Source organism: Schistocerca cancellata, chromosome 1, assembly GCF_023864275.1.
Source record: "Schistocerca cancellata isolate TAMUIC-IGC-003103 chromosome 1, iqSchCanc2.1, whole genome shotgun sequence".
NCBI classification, from domain to species: Eukaryota; Metazoa; Arthropoda; class Insecta; order Orthoptera; family Acrididae; genus Schistocerca; species Schistocerca cancellata.
Genome location: NC_064626.1, coordinates 493,315,515 through 493,334,728, shown reverse-complemented (window position 1 = coordinate 493,334,728; position 19,214 = coordinate 493,315,515). Strand labels below are relative to the sequence as shown.

Here is a 19,214-nt window from a genome sequence, read left to right as displayed (position 1 = left end):
AAAGTTTCCTGGAACTGTACTTCTTGTGCCCACATCGTGTATCCCAGATCTCCATAGCAACAAATCTTGGTCCGATTATCCAGATCATACAGTACAAAGCGAATGCCACATTTTGTTCCATATGTTGTTTTATGACATTCAGATGCTTGTGCTCTACCAATACTGCGCCAGCGTGGTCGAGCAGTTCTAGGCGCTACAGTCTGGAACCGCGCGATCGCTGCGGTTGCAGGTTCGAATCCTGCTTCGGGCATGGATGTGTGTGATGTCCTTAGATTAGTTAGGTTTAAGTAGTTCTAAGTTCTAGGGGACTGATGACCTCAGAAGTTAAGTCCCATAGTGCTTAGAGCCAATACTGCAACTTGTTTGAACAAGAGCACCACTAGTACACTCTTCTGCCTCCATACTGACTTTCCACAACAGTACTGGCCAGTCTGAAGTAGAATCTTAAAAACATGAGTAACCTGTAATTGTTGCTTGTTTCCTTTGTTGTTCCTGCCTAACAATGACTCATTCTGTGCCTGAAAACTACCATTGTTTAACTTTCTGTTGCCTAATGGTTTCCAACAATTGCTGCAGCTTTATCTGAAACAAGCTGTCTGCATCATCACTATTACTTCTTAAATCATGTTAAAAGAAACGTAACCAAATACATCTCTGTCAACTTTTATTGTACACAAATGCCTTGCAATAACAAGTTGAAATTTTGCCACATATTATATTATGGTCTACTTATGCAATGTTTGAAATTTGGCTTGGATATCACTTGTCCCTTTTGTGCTACCACACTTCAAAAATCCATGTTTTTCAGGTAATTTTTCAAATTTTTGTATTTTCGTGTGCATGTAACTCAGTTTTTGTGAGTGATATGGGCATGATGAGTTCTGTGTGTGTTTAGGCCACATTAAGCTTACCACAAAAAAATTTATACCCTTTTTGAGTGAATTATATTTGGTATAGAGGGCACCTACAATATGTACCTTTTAACATATTACATTTTTTTAATCACTTTTGGAATTTTTTATTTTCCCTCAGAAATATGTTGTTGGTGTTTTGATTCACAGAGTGTGTTCTCTAAATTGATGTTACTGGGTTGTAAAAATTTCACTGGACTGTGTGGAATAGTTCCAAAGTTATTAAGACCTGAAGTTGGGTCTGAAGATAGATTGCCAGATGTGGGTTGCAATTTCCGGGTCACGCCACCTTCTTCCACAAGCCATAATTCTGGAACTAATTGGCAGGGGAACTTAAAATTATGTACATGGGTGTGCTAAATTTCAGCCAAATCTGAGACTGTCAGCTGGAACATTTTCTCAAATTGGTTGAATTGACATAGAATGACCCTACTGTCAGATCCTAAGGCTCTGAAAATATTGCCCCAAAGTAGTTAAGTTTCTATAACCCTTATTATTTGGTCAAGCTGAAGTTTACTCAGTCCATTACTCCCAACATTCTTTCAGCAGCACCAGTACACAATCATCCCTGAAACTTGTAAATGTCAGTATGGCTTCCAATTCATTAGCCACAGCACTCAAGGCTGCAAGGGTCCAAAGATTTTGGTAACACATCAGCAGTGCTAAAGCTTGGCAGAGATAGGGCCATGGCAGTCCCAGGTCCAATTTCTGAGCCTAGAATCACCACCATCGCTACCACTACTAGTTTGCATGGCAGCAGTCCTCAAGTAAATACTGTCCTTTAGCAGTCAGTCTGTCTTTGCTTGATTTGTAATATATCCAAGTCATGCCTAGAGTGCTGTAGACACTGAATCCCCACACTGTCTACAGTGGGGGATGTAGAGTAGCCCAACACTACTTGTCCCCACAAACTGCCCTATCAAGAAAGTTGCCTTATGGATACCAAGTGTTGCAAGACACGAATGTCTGGTTTGGACACTTGGATATCCCAACATTAGTCTACTTAATCCTTCTAAAATGTAATTAAAAACCTATCAGCCAGTTCATGGAAGCCCTGTCTCAAGTTATGTGCACAGAAAGACCAATCGCAAAAAGCAAAAGTATGGTCACGAGAAGTGAATAAATTTTATTTGAGAACAAAATTATCAGTTACATAAAAACAAAATATGGAGAAAACAGTTGTTTTTTTAAAATTGGTTTATGTCAATCTGAACAGGACAGATCCAAAAATATGTAAGCTTCCGTTACTTACTTCCCCACTTTATCTCTGTCAGACACACATCCTCTCCTTGTTCACAAGTCTTTATGGTGTTGAGGCACTTCTCTCCATTTGTCTCCTGTGATGTGCACACATAACATTCAAGACTTTCACCTGTGAGGGAATAAACAAACAAATAAAATAAATAACTAAAATATGTCATAAAGTTTCCTAATCCAATCAGTATGATGCGGCTAAAGATAAGATTGATTTAAAACAGAAAAATCGTAATTCTCAGCTGAAAAACCTATTCTAATAAGTGTTGCAGACCAATACCAATAGAGAAATAACGAGTTACGAATGAAGAATTAAATTTATAAGATCATTATTCTAAATAATTTCTTTGTATTCACAAATATTCATAACAGAAAATAAAATTGCATGAACTGTAAATACTTAATAGAGAACTTTATTATCACTTATCAAATGACGTTTACTTCATAGCCCACTTGAAAATGAACAGATAATTTACACCAATGTTATGAACACATTCTTCATACCTAAACACAAATCTAGTGAATAATCAACCCATTCAGTCCATCATTACACAGGCTGAACCTGAACTCACCAAAACAATTTTGGAGGTTGTTCAAGGATATCTCCTGAGTACTTTAATGTAAGGGACCCATGGTCTCTGTGGCTCGTTACAGAGTAAACACATTTGATTTGATTTTGTATTTCCACTTACCATTACATCTCTGCTGCATAAAAATATCTGCACAACACTGCAAATGTTGACAGTATAAGCTGTGTGTATTTTGGAAGAAAAAAAAATTGTTTGTTTCATTCATGGTAATCGCTGCTGACTACAGTACTTCCTGCTTTATTCTTCATCCTTAATTTTGCATTCAAAAATGTTCAAATATGTGTGAAATCTTATGGGACTTAACTGCTAAGGTCATGAGTCCCTAAGCTTACACACTACTTAACCTAAATTATGCTAAGAACAAACACACACACCCATGCCTGAGGGAGGACTCGAACCTCCGTCGGGACCAGCCGCACAGTCCACGACTGCAGTGCATGAGACTGCTCGGGTAATCCCGCATGGCAATTTTGCATTCAGTACTGTTCAGTCCTGTTTGTCTTGGTTTAATTTTTCCAGCAGTGTTAGTTGCACATTAAAAGTTATTCACTGCAGTACGAATAGGTTTCCTAGGAAGAGTTGGTCAATATACACCTAACGTATAGATCCACTGAATGCAATAGAAGAGCAACACTACAAAGCTTTGCTGAGCTCTTCTTGCAGCAACAGCAATCAAATCCTGGTGTCTTACGTTCTAAATTTTTGTTAAAAATGGAGGGAGAATTTCTTCAGGTTCTGGGCTAAGATGCCATGGCATTACATTGTAAATGAGATCTCGACACCGACCAGCATGATGAGCTACTACAAATACCGTTCTCATGAGGAGAAGCTGATGAGACTAATGTTAATTCCTCTGCTTTCGATATACTCTTGCAAGCATGAAAAAACCTGGAACTACATTTACCAGATGCAATATTAGTAGAATACTGCACCACTGTATGGGAATATTTTTGTGAAGCTCCGACACACAGTTTCATACAGCAATTAGCAAGCATATTTTATTTTTCCAAAATGTTCCTCATAAGACCCATACTATCATGGTTTCTTACTTTCCTTCAATGAACCACAAGGTTTAGGACAAGGTGGTGCCAAAAGCTTTAGTTTTTCAATGTGAGATCTGAATTAATTTATTGTACACTACAGTGATACAGTCATTACCAGTAAGCTTCTTGTGTTCACCTTTCTTCCCACCTTGGCAAGGACTCCACGACAGCTGGGGGAGGACAGGCAGGTCTTTTTAAAGTTACAATAACTTAATTTCTGATCCTTGTGGTCCGAGATCAACAGTAATGTTTCCCTTTTTTTATTGTATTTTTCAATCAATTAACCTTCCCTCCCATTTACAGGGTGACACTTACTGAACTAGGTGAAATAAAATTGTTATAACTTCTGAACAGTTTTTGTTAGGACGTTCACACAGCGTGGTTGGCCACGGGACATGATAAGAATTAGCATGTGCATTGTAGTTTGGTTTAACAACGAAGCCCACTTTCATTTGGATGGGTTTGTCAATAACAAAAACTGTCGCATTTGGGGGACTGAGAATCTGCGATTTGTGATCAAGAAGTCTCTTCACTCTCAACAGGTGTCTGTGTGGAGTGCAATGTCCAGTTACGGAATAATTGGTGCGATATTTCTAGATGGCACAGAGACTACCGAATGGTACGTGAAGGTTTTGGAAGATTGATTTCATCCTCATCATCCAAAGTGACCCTGATTTTGACAAGATGTGGTTCATACAAGACAGAGCTCAACCCCATCGAAGCAGGAGAATGTTTGATGTCCTGGAGGAGTACTTTGAGGACAGCCATTGGCATCGGCATCGACTGGCTGCCATACTCTCCAGATCTGAACACATGTCACTCCTTTTTGTGGGGCTACAGTAAAGACAAAGTGTACAGTGACAACACCAAAACCATTGCTGAGCTGAAAACAGCCATTCAGGAGGTCATCAACAGCACTGATGTTCCAACACTTCAGAATTTCGCTATTTCTCTGCGCCACATCACTGCCAAAGATGGCAGGCATATCGAACATGTCATAACCTAAATCTGAGTATCTGTAGTGACATTTACATGTTGAATACAGTGTGTGCACACCATAGTTTACATTTTATTCAAATAGTTCAATAATTGTCACCCTGTACTAAGTTCTTTTGGTGAGAAGATGGCAACAAAGCTTGATGACACGTATGTTGGTGGTATTTAATCTGCAGGATGGATGGGAGAAGAGACCACAAGATTCTTTAAATTACCAGAACACACTCCCTGATAAGCACAGTCCCATCACAAAGGATACATATTTATAAACAGAGGAAACAGCAGACTCAATTTTGTTGACTGTGACATCTTATTTTTGTTGTAAGCATTTTCAGTGGTAAAGTGAAAAATGTAATTAACAGGATTTGAACATTGTTTTTGTCTCAACAAACAGTACACATTTAATCACCTTTATTCCCTGGACCTTTTTCTACTTTCAACAAATCAAAAAGTCTCTCTTCCACAGTGGATATTTGTCCAAATATTTTAGGCAAATATCTGGGGTTGCATCTGCCACACTTAACATACATGCTGCTTACCCATAGTTCCTAAATTAGTATGACCTTTACAAGTTAAGGTCGGCCACATTCTTGGCTTTTGAAACAACATGGTTACTTACATATAAATGAATTTTAGGATGATGAATGCTCTCCTAAGACAATATTTATCCAGATAGTAAGCTTCTCTAAGGAGTTAAAGAGAAAGAAAATTCATATGGAAATCATTTATTAGCTCACCAATTATTAACTATTTTTTTTCAAAGATGTGCAACAATAAAGAATCAGTGTCATAAAAGTCTGACATTTGTGATTATAACCCACAGGTTACTTTTGTCTGTACATCATCAGTCGCAACTAAACTGTTAATCAAACAAGAAAGTCTTTAGGTATAAGATGAGAAGGAAACTGCTGTGAAAAAAATCAGGACTGTAGAATAGCGGGTCAAACATCATTCAGCCAAACTCTTGCAGAAAATATGTTTTGTACTGAGCTGTATGTGGACAAGTAGTGCCATGTATCAATGCTACAAATTTAACTTAGCATCCCACTCCTTTTTTTCTGACTGGCACAAAATTTTAGTATTTCACAAAAACAGTCCAGTGTTTAATGTTTCACTTCCAAGCAGGAAGTCGATCAGCAAAATGTCCTTCATGTTTTTGAAACACCATTAACACCCTTTCCATGCTGACACCACTTCCTAGAACTCATTTCTTACACAGAGATCCTTACTGAGGTGCCAACAGAATGAGCTATGCTTGGTACTTGACAAAAAATGAGCAATCCAGTGTTCTTGCCAACATTTTGATTTATAGAAAATTGCCTGCACTACAACTCACTACCTAGCTGCTCAATACGCCTGTGCCATACAACAGGCAGAACAAACAAATTTCAATCAACATTACATTCTTTACAATGAAAATTTTACCACTCATTTAATATCTTTGCAACCCTATATACCCACATGTCAATCAATACACATCAAGTTATTGTAGACAAATTTCTGTGGAGGGTGAAAAAGTAAGAAAGAAGTACTAAAAAAACTAAATTCCATCCAAACAGGCCCCTGAACCCCAACAGTACCAAGTGCCCGGAGGTGTCAGCAGGTGTGTATATCACCTGATGGAACATCAGTCACGAGAGACAGTTGAAGAGCATATCAATTCCAATCTAAAAGCCCATTCTACAAAGCAAGCATGGGGCATTTCACAGTACTTTCAGTAGGCACTTGACATCTGAAAGTTAGACTTACCATTCCTCCTGTTGTTTAATAGCTGCCACAGAGCTTTTAATTTCCAGTTATGCCTACTCATGTGAGACAGTATTATCAGCACCTGACAAGTATTTAAAAAGGGGCCTCATTGTGTGTCTCGAACAGTCTGGCTGGTTGGATCCTGCAATATCTAGATTTGATGAGCATTCAAATGTGACAGTGGCCTGACGGTGGACTGCATGAGTGTTGAGGGCAGGTATATGCATCATGAAGGTTCTTTTTATTTATTTATTTATTTATTTATTTATTTATTGTTCCGTGAGACCAAATTAAGGAGAAGTCTCCATGGTCATGGAACGAGTCAATACATGAAATTATAACACGATATTAGAAACAGATAAAATGAAATATAAAAAAACATATTCAGGTGACAAGTCGTAAGTTTAAATGAAGAAAATCAACAATGTAACACTGGAATTTGCTTAATTTTTTAGCTCTTCCAGGAGCTCCTCGACAGAATAGAAGGAGTCAGCCATGAGGAAACTCTTCTGTTTAGACTTAAAAGAGTTTGGGCTACTGCTAAGATTTTTGAGTTCTTGTGGTAGCTTATTGAAAATGGATGCAGCAGAATACTGCACTCCTTTCTGCACAAGAGTCAAGGAAGTGCATTCCACATGCAGATTTGATTTCTGCCTAGTATTAACTGAGTGAAAGCTGCTAACTCTTGGGAATAAGCTAATATTGCTAACAGCAAACGACATTAAAGAAAATATATACTGTGAGGGCACTGTCAGAATTCCCAGATTTTTGAATAGGGGTCGACAAGACGTTCTCGAACTTACACCACATATAGCTCGAACAGCCCGTTTTTGAGCCAAAAATACCCTTTTTGAATCAGAAGAATTACCCCAAACAATAATACCATACGACATAAGCGTATGAAAATATGCGAAGTAGACTACTTTTCGTGTTGAAGTGTCACTTATTTCAGATACTGTTCTAATGGTAAATAAAGCAGCATTTAGCTTCTGAGCAAGATCCTGGACATGGGCTTTCCACAACAGCTTACTATCTATCCGAACACCTAGGAATTTGAACTGTTCCGTCTCGCTTATAATATGCCTATTCTGTCTGATCAAAATATCGGTTTTTGTTGAATTGTGAGTTAGAAACTGTAAAAACTGAGTCTTACTGTGATTTAGCATCAAATTATTTTCCACAAGCCACGAACTTATTTCATGAACTACATTATTTGTTACTGTTTCAATATTACACACAAGATCCTTCACTATCAAGCTGGTGTCATCAGCAAACAGAAATATTTTTGAATCACCTGTAATACTAGAAGGCATATCATTTATATAAATAAGAAACAGCAGTGGCCCCAGCACTGACACTTGGGGAATGCCCCACTTAACAGTGCCCCATTGGGACTGAACATCACTACCACTCTCAATATTGCGGAGAATTACCCTCTGCTTTCTGTTCTTAAAGTAAGAGGCGAACCAATTGTAAGCTACTCCCCTTACTCCATAATGTTCCAACTTCTGCAGTAATATTTTGTGGTCAACACAGTTAAAAGCCTTCGTTAAATCAAAGAAAACACCTAGCGTTCGGAACCTTCTATTTAATCCGTCCAAAACCTCACATAGAAAAGAGAATATAGCATTTTCAGTTGTTAAACCATTTCTAAAACCAAACTGAACATTTGACAGCAAATTATGTGAATTTAAATGTTCCAGTAACCTTGTATATACAACCTTCTCGATAACTTTAGCAAACACCAATGGCATAGAAATAGGTCTAAAATTGTCAACATTATGAATGTCTCCCTTTTTATAAAGTGGCTTCACTACCGAGTACTTTAATCGGTCAGGAAACCGACCACTCCTAAAGGAAAAGTTACAGATATGGCTGAGAACTGGGCTAACATACATAGAACAATACTTCAGTATTCTGCTAGATACCCCGTCATATCCATGAGAGTTCTTGGTCTTTAGTGATTTAATTATTAACTCAATCTCCCTCTTGTCAGTATCATGGAGGAGCATTTCAGGTAACAGTCTCGGAAAACTTTTTTCTAAGAGCGCTATATGATTCCCTGTTGGGACTAAGTTTCTATTTAGCTCACCTGCTATATTCAGAAAGTGATTATTAAATACTGTACATATATGCGACTTATCACTAACACGGACATTCCCACTACGCACTGATTCTATATCCTCGACCTGTCTCTGCAGACCAGCAACTCTCTTTACGACTGACCATATGGTTTTAATTTTATCCTGAGACTTAGCTATTCTATCTGCATACCACATACTTTTTGCCTTCCTAATAACATTTTTAAGCACCTTACAATACTGTTTGTAATGGGCTGCTGCATTTAGATTTTGACTGTTTCTAACGTTTTGATATAATTGCACCTTTGTTCTACAAGATATTCTTATCCCTCTAGTCAGCCACCCAGGCTGCCTGTTTTAAACGTTCTAACGGAAAGCAACTTTCAAAGAGCATGAGAAAAGTCTTGAGAAAAGCATTATATTTATTGTCTACTGTATCAGCGCTATAAACATCTTGCCACTCTTGTTCCTTTATAAGGTCTCTACAGCAACTGCATCAGCTTTCCTGAACAGCTGATGACTATATTTAACACATGTTGCAGCACAAAAATCGTTTAAAGTTAAAATTTGTGCATCATGATCTGAAAGGCCATTCACCTTTTTGCTAACAGAATGCCCTTCTAGTAATGAGGAATGAACAAAAATGTTGTCTATGGTTGTTCTACTGTTCCCTTGCACTCTCGTTGGAAAGAATACGGTTTGCATAAGATTATATGAATTAAAGAGGTCTACCAGCATCCGCTTCCTTGCACAATCACTTATACAATTAATATTGAAGTCACCACATACAACTAACTTTTTGTATTTCCTATAAAGTGAACCAAGAACCTTCTCTAGCTTTAGCAAAAATGTTGTGAAATCGGAGTCTGGGGATCTATAAATAACAACAGTTAGAAGTTTAGCTCCATTAAATTTAACCACACCTGCACTACATTCAAACACTTTTTCAGTGCAGTACTTTGAAACATCAATTGACTCAAATGGGATGCCGTTTTTCACATACATGGCTACTCCCCCACACCGCAAAGAGCTCCTCGAAAAGCTGCCAGCCAACCTGTATCCTGGTAAAGGAAGCCTCTGAATTATCTCCTTATTTAAGAAGTGTTCAGATATACCAATAATTTCAGAGTCAACATCTATAAGCAGTTCACTAACTTTACTCTAATACCTTGTATATTTTGATGAAATATACTAATTCCCTCATTACTCGGATACCTAAGCTTTGTCAAAAGTGATTCCCTTGTTAGAGAGACTTCCCTTAAGCAGGAATACCTATCAGCTGACTTCAATCTAAAAAAGGTGCAGCTCTAACACCCACTACTGCAGGAATTTTCCCAAGAGTGATCCCACCAACCCCACCTATGCTGTCACCTATAAGCTTTGCCAACCTCCCCTTCCCATACCTGTTGACGTGCAGGCCATGTCTAGTGAAACCCATCCTGCTGATAGACTCCACCGACACCACTGAAATGTGACCCATGCTTTCTGTCATCAGCGCACCCCCAAGTCTCATGTTATTACGCCTGACGGCTGTATTAAGATGAGGCCGAACGTGACGCTGAAACAATTCCACGAAATGCACATTCGTGTTGCCAGTCTGAGTGGCTATCTTTTCCAGGTCACCATCTATGTTATACTCCCCATCCCTATCAATACTATTACCAGCCCCACCCACAATCACTACCTGATCCTCTTTAGTAAAATCCCTACATAACCCCCCTATGTTAACAGTCACCTGAGCCAACCCTGCATTAGGCTTCACAATGCTGGTGACCTGGTACTCACTCCCCAGCACTTCCTGCAACTGCTGGCCTACACCTCTGCCATGAGAACTACCTAACAGCAGAACCTTCTTCTTCCTCTTCAACATTGCAACTGTTCTAAGCACAGTAACTACTGAGGTCTGCTGCATACTTCCTACATCTACAGCTACTAGAGATTCCTCTCCACTAGACTCTGACAGTTGGTCATATCTATTGTAAACACCAATGGTACAACTATCTGAAAATCTTCTGCTCCTAGCAGATCTCTTGCCAACAGCCAGCTCCCATTCCCCAACCCCCTTCTCCCTCCTCATCCTATCTAGCTCCTCCTGTGCGTTTTTCAACTGCACCTGAAGGGCACAGATCTTACGCTCCTGCTCCTCTATCAACTTACTCTTGCTACATAACCTGCAGTTCCAGGAGAGGATCTCACCAGAATGCCCACTGGCTTCCCCACTGCATTCCCCCCCAGTGAAAATACTTCGAACAAGTCTCACACCGCAATCCACTACTCACGAACCTACGGCAAAGCTCACACTTCTCACTCATGGTAAAATTTTACTTTTTCTAAGTTCCGCTACTACAATAAGAAGATGTTAAAAACCTGACTACAATAATCACAAACTTACTCTACAAGGGAAGTAACTACTATTATTAACAGTATTAATAAACAACAAATGTGAATATAACAAAAGACTAATACAGAAAGAGAATAAAACGTCTAATGACACAGTAACGAAGCTGAAAACAGTTCCCAAAAGGTTCTTCTGAAATTATTTCACCAGAAAACACCAAGAACACCGGTTGAAGACTACTAAAGTTCCTAAATAAACCACTATACACAAACAATTAATTAGTACTTAGCTTTCGATGCGCCGCTACAGCTGCAACTGGTCAGTGCGGAATGTAAACACAGGCAAGAGGTTAAGTTGCTCGATACGAAACAGTCACAAATATCAGGTCACAACACAAGAAAGGCAGAAGTGAATGAAGAAACCACTAATACGTCACTTATATAGTAAATATTATCACAAAAACCGTTAAAATATGTATCTGAAACCTAAAAATATATGAAAACTTAGAGAGCGATCTCACACGCAGTCACTCGCTTATGACGTCACCGACATCCATACAGCAACCTGGTCAACTACATATGACTGCCACAAGGGAGGACGATTGTATTGCACACCAAGCACATCGTTACCCCATCACATCTGCACCTACCATTCGAGAATAAGTAATAGACTTCCTGCAACATTCTGGGCTGTCCCACACCATGGGTTGGAGACCAGCAGCATACAGACAAGGGAATTACCAGCCTATGCATATGCTGCCATAACACTGCTAGACTGTCAACCATGCATTTGGAGTTGTGCCGTGTCTGTGAAGCTTGGGCTGCCGATGAATGGAATCACATTTGATTCTGCATTATTCTGGACAACCATCGTGAACAAGTATAGTGGTGACTTTTGGAGGAGTTCCATTATTTTGGAAAGGCACAGCGTTGTTAGTCGTGTCACAGTCCGGAAAGCCATCAGGTAGAACTTTAGATCATTGCTCGTAGTGACTGAGGGAATCCTGATGGCGCAACAACACATCCTCAACCTCCTGAATCCTCATGTATTCTCTCTCTTGTGACAGTATTGTGATGCAATTTTTCAACAGGATAATGGTTGTCCAAAAAACGGCATGTCTCTCCATGAACTATTGACATGTTGTTGAGGTGCCTCCATAGCCAAAAATATCCCCAGATCTGTCCCTGACAGTACGCTTGTGAAACCAGGATGGATGTCAACTGTGCCCCAGTGCCAGATTTTAGGATACCAAGGACGAGTTACAACAGTTGTGGGCCAACTTGCCAAAGAAGAGGATACAATGGCTTTACAACACCTTTCCTAAGTGAATCATTTTTTGCTTTCAGGTCATAGAAGGTGCAACATCTTAGCTCATACTGTCAAGTTATTTCTAAATTTCACTCAAATTTGTAATCACTGAAATAATATCACATTCCCTCTCAATCTGGGAAATTTCATTTCATTTCTCTGTCCCCTTCTGAGTGTTTCACTATATTTTCTTTCTTTGGCAGACAGTGCATTTATTCCATAATGAGCTTCACTGCTGACAATCATGTGCACTATGAAGTCAATGAAATGCATAAGGATCATAATACATGAAGAAGGACTGACCTCCATTGTGATTTCAAACATCTAACTCAGGTATACAAAGCTGCACAGCACTTCAGTATTAACATATTAACTGTTCACACAAATCAATTTGACATTGGACGTGGCAGCTGAATAGTGTGACCGTAAAGGCATTTCCCATTTACGGTCGCTTCATTTGCAAAGAAACATCAAATGTCTATGCAGTAACAGCACATTATTTAAAAATAAAATAAAGCTGTATACACCTGATAAACCTTTCATTTATTACATGAATTTTTTCAGAGAGAGTTTTTACACATTTTACGTGTACATTTCTAGTGCTCGTTATGAACCGTACTGTTGTGCAATATGTGTTAATCCTTGTATGACAGCCCTATCTTTTTTCTCCACTTTGATTCTGTCTGTTACACGTTCTGTGTAATTTACATTTTAGATATTCTTTGACTTACTCCACATCCCAGCATTACACAAGCATAAAAGGATATACCAAATTAAATAAATAGTTCAGCAGACATATATTTTTACAGTGCATATTTTATATTCTGATAAGATGTATCTGTTAGTTTAAATATTTTTCCATCCATCTTAGATAATAATCAGATGAGTGTGGTAACTATTTTGAATGTGTATGTGTGTGTGTGTGTGTGTGTGTGTGTGTGTGTGGAGAGAGAGAGAGAGAGAGAGAGAGAGAGAGAGAGAGAGAGAGACTGACTGCACTGTCGGCTGCATCAGAATAGAGTTTATCACTGTCAAAGTAATTGGTTGTTTGTTCACTGTATTACCACATCAAGCACTGGTGTACTAGAGAGAAGTACAGAATGAAAGATGCTTTAATGGACGGCTGGATTTGTTTCAAATTTTGATGTTAAAAAACACTCTGGTATTGCTCCATTTTGGGTAAAAGAGTGAGAAAACCACCTTTAATGGCTTGAGCATGTTCTTAGTATAGATGACGATACAGTGGTGAAGCCAGGCTACATAATGGTGTCCATGAAAAGAGGCACAAGGCCCCCTAAAACAGAGGTACATACATGGTTTTTGTTTCAATGCTCTTGCAGTGACCCTGTTTGCATATAAAATTACTTAAAATAAGGTCCACCTATTATCCAAATGACCATTTCTTTCATCTCAAGCCAATGATGTTTCAGCACTTTTCTGCCATCATCAAGGGATAATCTTTACTCTAATCTTTTTTTTTTTTTTTTAGGTTATGTAGGACCATCTGCACATAATTAAATATACTGGTATGACAAGCTCCCAGCATCTGATAATGTGCAGAGGGACCAGGAAAAAAATTAAGATTTGAATAAACAAGAAGACACAAGCTCTGTGTAGCACACTGGATGATGCACGGTGAGGAGCAATTTAAGTACTCCATCACCCTCACATTGTGCTGCCATGACAAAAGTACTTTGAATTTTAAATCAACCAATTACAGAAATAAAAGTCAGACATGCTTTCCTATGTATTTCAACCTTCCTTCTCTGAGGAGTCATAGGTAGTGTCCACAATGACAACGATTTACCAAATCACTCATTTCAAAACAAATTACAAAATTAAAAGACAAGCTACTCTATAAGTAATAAAGCATCGTCAGACTGTTTAAGTTGGCAGTGGTCACACAAAAAAACACTAGTAGCCTAATGTATTCCAACTTGAATCATTCCAGACTCAAAGATTCAACAATAAGGAAAAGTTTTACACACAGTGCACAGTGATCTTCACACCAGCAAAGAACAAAACTGTGTAAAATAGAAACAACAGATCCATATGAGAAATCTTGCACCATGACAGATTATATGATAAATGTGGAGAAAAAATTCACTAGAAATTAATGGAATCTATGCTTGAAATCTGCCACTTTGTGTGCTACATGCTTGTTTTCTTCAAGTTACATTTAACATAGCAAAACTCTGAAAAAGCTATTCTTCCATCAGTTATATTAAATAGCTGCTGTTTGCATACAGTTGCTAGCTTAGTATTCTACATGGCCACAGCCAATTATTATTGGCCGACCACCTGTCCTACCCTCTCAAAGCATGTTATGTATGCCGTGTCTTGCATATCTTGAGCCATTAATTTGCACTATATTACAGTTGTTGTTGTTGTTGTTGTTGTCTTCAGTCCTGAGACTGGTTTGATGCAGCTCTCCATGCTACTCTATCCTGTGCAAGCTTCTTCATCTCCCAGTACCTACTGCAACCTACATCCTTCTGAATCTGCTTAGTGTATCCATCTCTTGGTCTCCTTCTACGATTTTTACCCTCCACGCTGCCCTCCAATGCTAAATTTGTGATCCCTTGATGCCTCAGAACATGTCCTACCAACCGGTCCCTTCTTCTTGTCAAGTTGTGCCACAAACTCTTCTTCTCCCCAGTTCTATTCAATACATCCTCATTAGTTATGTGATCTACCCATCTAATCTTCAGCATTCTTCTGTAGCACCACATTTCGAAAGCTTCTATCCTCATCTTGTCCAAACTATTTATCGTCCATGTTTCACTTCCATACATGTCTATACTCCATACAAATACTTTCAGAAATGACTTCCTGACACTTAAATCTATACTTGATGTTAACAAATTTCTCCTCTTCAGAAACGCTTTCCTTGCCATTGCCAGTCTACATTTTATATCCTCTCTACTTCGACCATCATCAGTTATTTTGCTCCCCAAATAGCAAAACTCCTTTACTACTTTAAGTGTCTCATTTCCTAATCTAATACCCTCAGCATCACCCGACTTAATTCGATTACATTCCATTATCCTCGTTTTGCTTTTGTTGATGTTCATCTTATATCCTCCTTTCAAGACACTGTCCATTCTGTTCAACTGCTCTTGCAAGTCCTTTGCTGTCTCTGACAGAATTACAATGTCATCGGCAAACCTCAATGTTTTTATTTCTTCTCCATGGATTTTAATACCTACTCTGAATTTTTCTTTTGTTTCCTTCACTGCTTGCTCAATACACAGATTGAATGACATCGGGGACAGGTTACAACCCTGTCTCACTCCCTTCCCAACCGCTGCTTCCCTTTCATGCCCCTCGACTCTTATAACTGCCATCTGGTTTCTGTACAAATTGTAAATAGCCTTTCGTTCCCTGTATTTTACCCCTGCCACCTTCACAATTTGAAACAGAGTATTCCAGTCAACATTGTCAAAAGCTTTCTCTAAGTCTACAAATGCTAGAAATGTAGGTTTGCCATTCCCTAATCTATTTTCTAAGGTAAGTCATGTTCCAACATTTCTGCGGAATCCAAACTGATCTTCACCGAGGTCGGCTTCTACCAGTTTTTTCATTCGTCTGTAAACAATATGCATTAGTATTTTGCAGCCGTGGCATATTAAACTGATAATTTGGTAATTTTCACATCTTCAACACCTGCTTTCTTTGGGATTGGAATGATTATATTCTTCTTGAAGTCTGAGAGTATTTCGCCTGTCTCATACATCTTGCTCACCAGATGGTAGAGTTTTGTCAGGACTGGCTCTCCCAAGGATCTCAGTAGTTCCAATGGAATGTTGTCTACTCCTGGGGCCTTGTTTCGACTCAGGTCTTTCAGTGCTCTGTCAAACTCTTCACGCAGTATCGTATCCCCATTTCTTCTTCTTCTACATCCTCTTCCATTTCCATAATATTGTCCTCAAGTACATCACCCTTGTATAGACTCTCTATATACTCCTTCCACCTTTCTACTTTCCCTTCTTTCCTTAGAACTGGGTTTCCATCTCAGCTCTTGATACTCATACAAGTGGCTCTCTTTTCTCCAAATGTCTTTTTAATTTTGCTGTAGCCAGTATCTATCTTACCCCTAGTGAGATAAGCCTCTACATCCTTACATTTGTCCTCTAGCCATCCCTGCTTAGCCATTTTGGACTTCCTGCCGATCTCATTTTTGAGACGTTTCTAGTCCCTTTTGCCTGCTTCATTTACTGCGTTTATATATTTTCTCCTTTCATCAATTAAATTCAATATTTCTTCTGTTACCCAAGGATTTCTACTAGCCCTTGTCTTTTTACCTACTTGATCCTCTGCTGCCTTCACTACTTCATCCCTCAGAGCTACCCATTCTTCTTCTATTGTATTTCTTTCCCCCATTCCAGTCAATTGTTCCCTTATGCTCTCCCTGAAACTCTGTACAACCTCTGGTTTAGTCAGTTTATCCAGGTCCCATCTCCTTAAATTCCCACCTTTTTGCAGTTTCTTCAGTTTTAATTTACAGTTCATAACCAATAGATTGTGGTCAGAGTTCACATCTGCCCCTGGAAATGTCTTACAATTTAAAACCTGGTTCCTAAATCTCTCTCTTACCATTATGTAATTTATCTGATACCTTCTAGTATCTCCAGGATTCTTCCACGTATACAACCTTCTTTTATGATTCTTGAACCAAGCGTTAGCTATAATTAAGTTATGCTCTGTGCAAAATTCTACCAGACAGCTTCCTCTTTCATTTCTCTCCCCCAATCCATATTCACCCACTATGTTTCCTTCTCTCCCTTTTCCTACTCTCGAATTCCAGTCACCCATGACTATTAAATTTTCGTCTCCCTTGACTACCTGAATAATTTCTTTTATCTCATCATACATTTCATCAATTTCTTCATCATCTGCAGAGCTAGTTGGCATATAAACTTGTACTGCTGTAGTAGGCATGGGCTTCGTGTCTATCTTGGCCACAATAATGTGTTCACTATGCTGTTTGTAGTAGCTTACCCACATTCCTATTTTCCTATTCATTATTATGCATTACCCCTATTTGATTTTGTATTTATAACCCTGTATTCACCTGACCTAAAGTCTTGTTCCTCCTGCCACCGAACTTCACTAATTCCCACTATAGGCCTATCTAACTTCAACCTATCCATTTCCCTTTTTAAATTTTCTAACCTACCTGCCCGATTAAGGGATCTGACATTCCACGCTCCAATCCGTAGAACGCCAGTTTTCTTTCTCCTGATAACGACGTCCTCCTGAGTAGTCCCCGCCCGGAGATCCGAATGGGGGACTATTTTACCTCCGGAATATTTTACCCAAGAGGACGCCATCATCATTTAACCATACAGTAAAGCTGCATGCCCTCGGGAAAAATTACGGCTGTAGTTTCCCCTTGCTTTCAGCTGTTCGCAGTACCAGCACAGCAAGGCCGTTTTGGTTAGTGTTACAAGGCCAGATCAGTCAATCATCCAGACTGTTGCCCCTGCAACTACTGTAAAGGCTGCTGCCCCTCTTCAGGAACCACACGTTTGTCTGGCCTCTTAACAGATAGCCCTCCATTGTGGTTGCACCTACGGTACGGCCATCTGTATCGCTGAGGCACGCAAGCCTCCCCACCAACGGCAAGGTCTATGGTTCATGGGGGTAGGGTACAGTTACAAATCCTTTATCAATGCGAGATTATTTGTGGATAAATAAATATAAATAAGAAATTAAAATCATATATCAGTAACTGGATTCCTGAATCCTTGAATTCAGACAAATTGTACATGTATATCATTCATCTGGGATTTTCACTGATTAAAATATAACAGCCCCAAGGAGTTATGCTTTCATTTTGTTTTTGAATGTATTTTACTCGTTTGTTCCAAAAAAATATATGTATTCATTTTCAAAATATATATACTCATCTGCGCTTTGGTTTTATACTGACTCCAAAAATATTGCAGAGAATGACTTTCTACACATCATAATGAATTAATAGGTAATATTACAAAGACCTTAAGAGTCATCTCAAACATTAAAAGCATCAATACATATTAATGTAACTTATGGTATCGAAAAGTACTGAACACAAAGTATATAGTAGTAAATAGTCATAACTGTATTATTACAAGTTCAGACACACATGCTTTTGGTTTTGTTTATATACACTGCACTGCAACATTGTTGTGATCTTCAGTCCAAAGATTGATCTGGTGCAACCCACATCCATTTCAACTCACTTTCCCTTATACCTCCCTCTAAAGTCCCCACCATACTTCCTTCCATTATTAAATTGACAATTCCTTAATGCCTCCGGATGTGTACTACCAACCAATCCCCTATTTTAGTCAAGTTGTGTAACGAATATATTTTTTCTTAAAATTCAAATCAGCACCGTACCTCATTATGTTATTCAATATACCCATATAATTTTCGGTATTCTTTTATAGTTCCACATTTCAAAAGCTTCTATTTTCTTCTTGTCTGGACTGCTTATTGCTGACGTTTCACTTCCAGACAAGGATGCACTCCACACAAATACCTTCAAAAATGAATTCATAAAAATTAAATTGATATTAGATATTAACACTCTGCGTTTTACACTCTGTCTACTTCGGCCATGATCTGTTACTTTGCTGCCAAAATAGTAAAACTCATCTAGTACTTTTACTATCTCATTTCCTAATCCAATTCTCCACGCATCACCTGATTGAATTTCTGAACATTCTATTAGGCCCTACCCTTCCTTTAATTTTGTTGGGGCTTATTTTCTGATTTCTTTTCAAGGCCCTATCTATTCCATTCGGCTGCTCGTCCAACTCCTTTACTGCCTCTAACAGATTTACAATGGTATCGGTAAACCTTACACTTTTTATTTCTTCTACCTGTCTCAATAACATATATTAATTAAACGGTTACTTCTATATCTATTAACATCTTACGACTGTCAGAACTGA

The 19,214-nt window shown here is 38.7% G+C and overlaps 1 protein-coding gene across 1 annotated transcript in view; it reads right to left on the bottom strand.

Annotated features, from left to right (window-relative positions):
* Window positions 1-19,214, bottom strand: part of LOC126178005 (uncharacterized) — a 41,280-nt gene that overhangs the window by 21,907 nt on the left and 159 nt on the right. Inside the window, exon 2 of the mRNA XM_049924497.1 lies at window positions 2,164-2,283. Within this exon, the coding sequence (XP_049780454.1) occupies window positions 2,164-2,283 (120 nt within the window). The remainder of the gene's footprint in view (window positions 1-2,163; window positions 2,284-19,214) is intronic.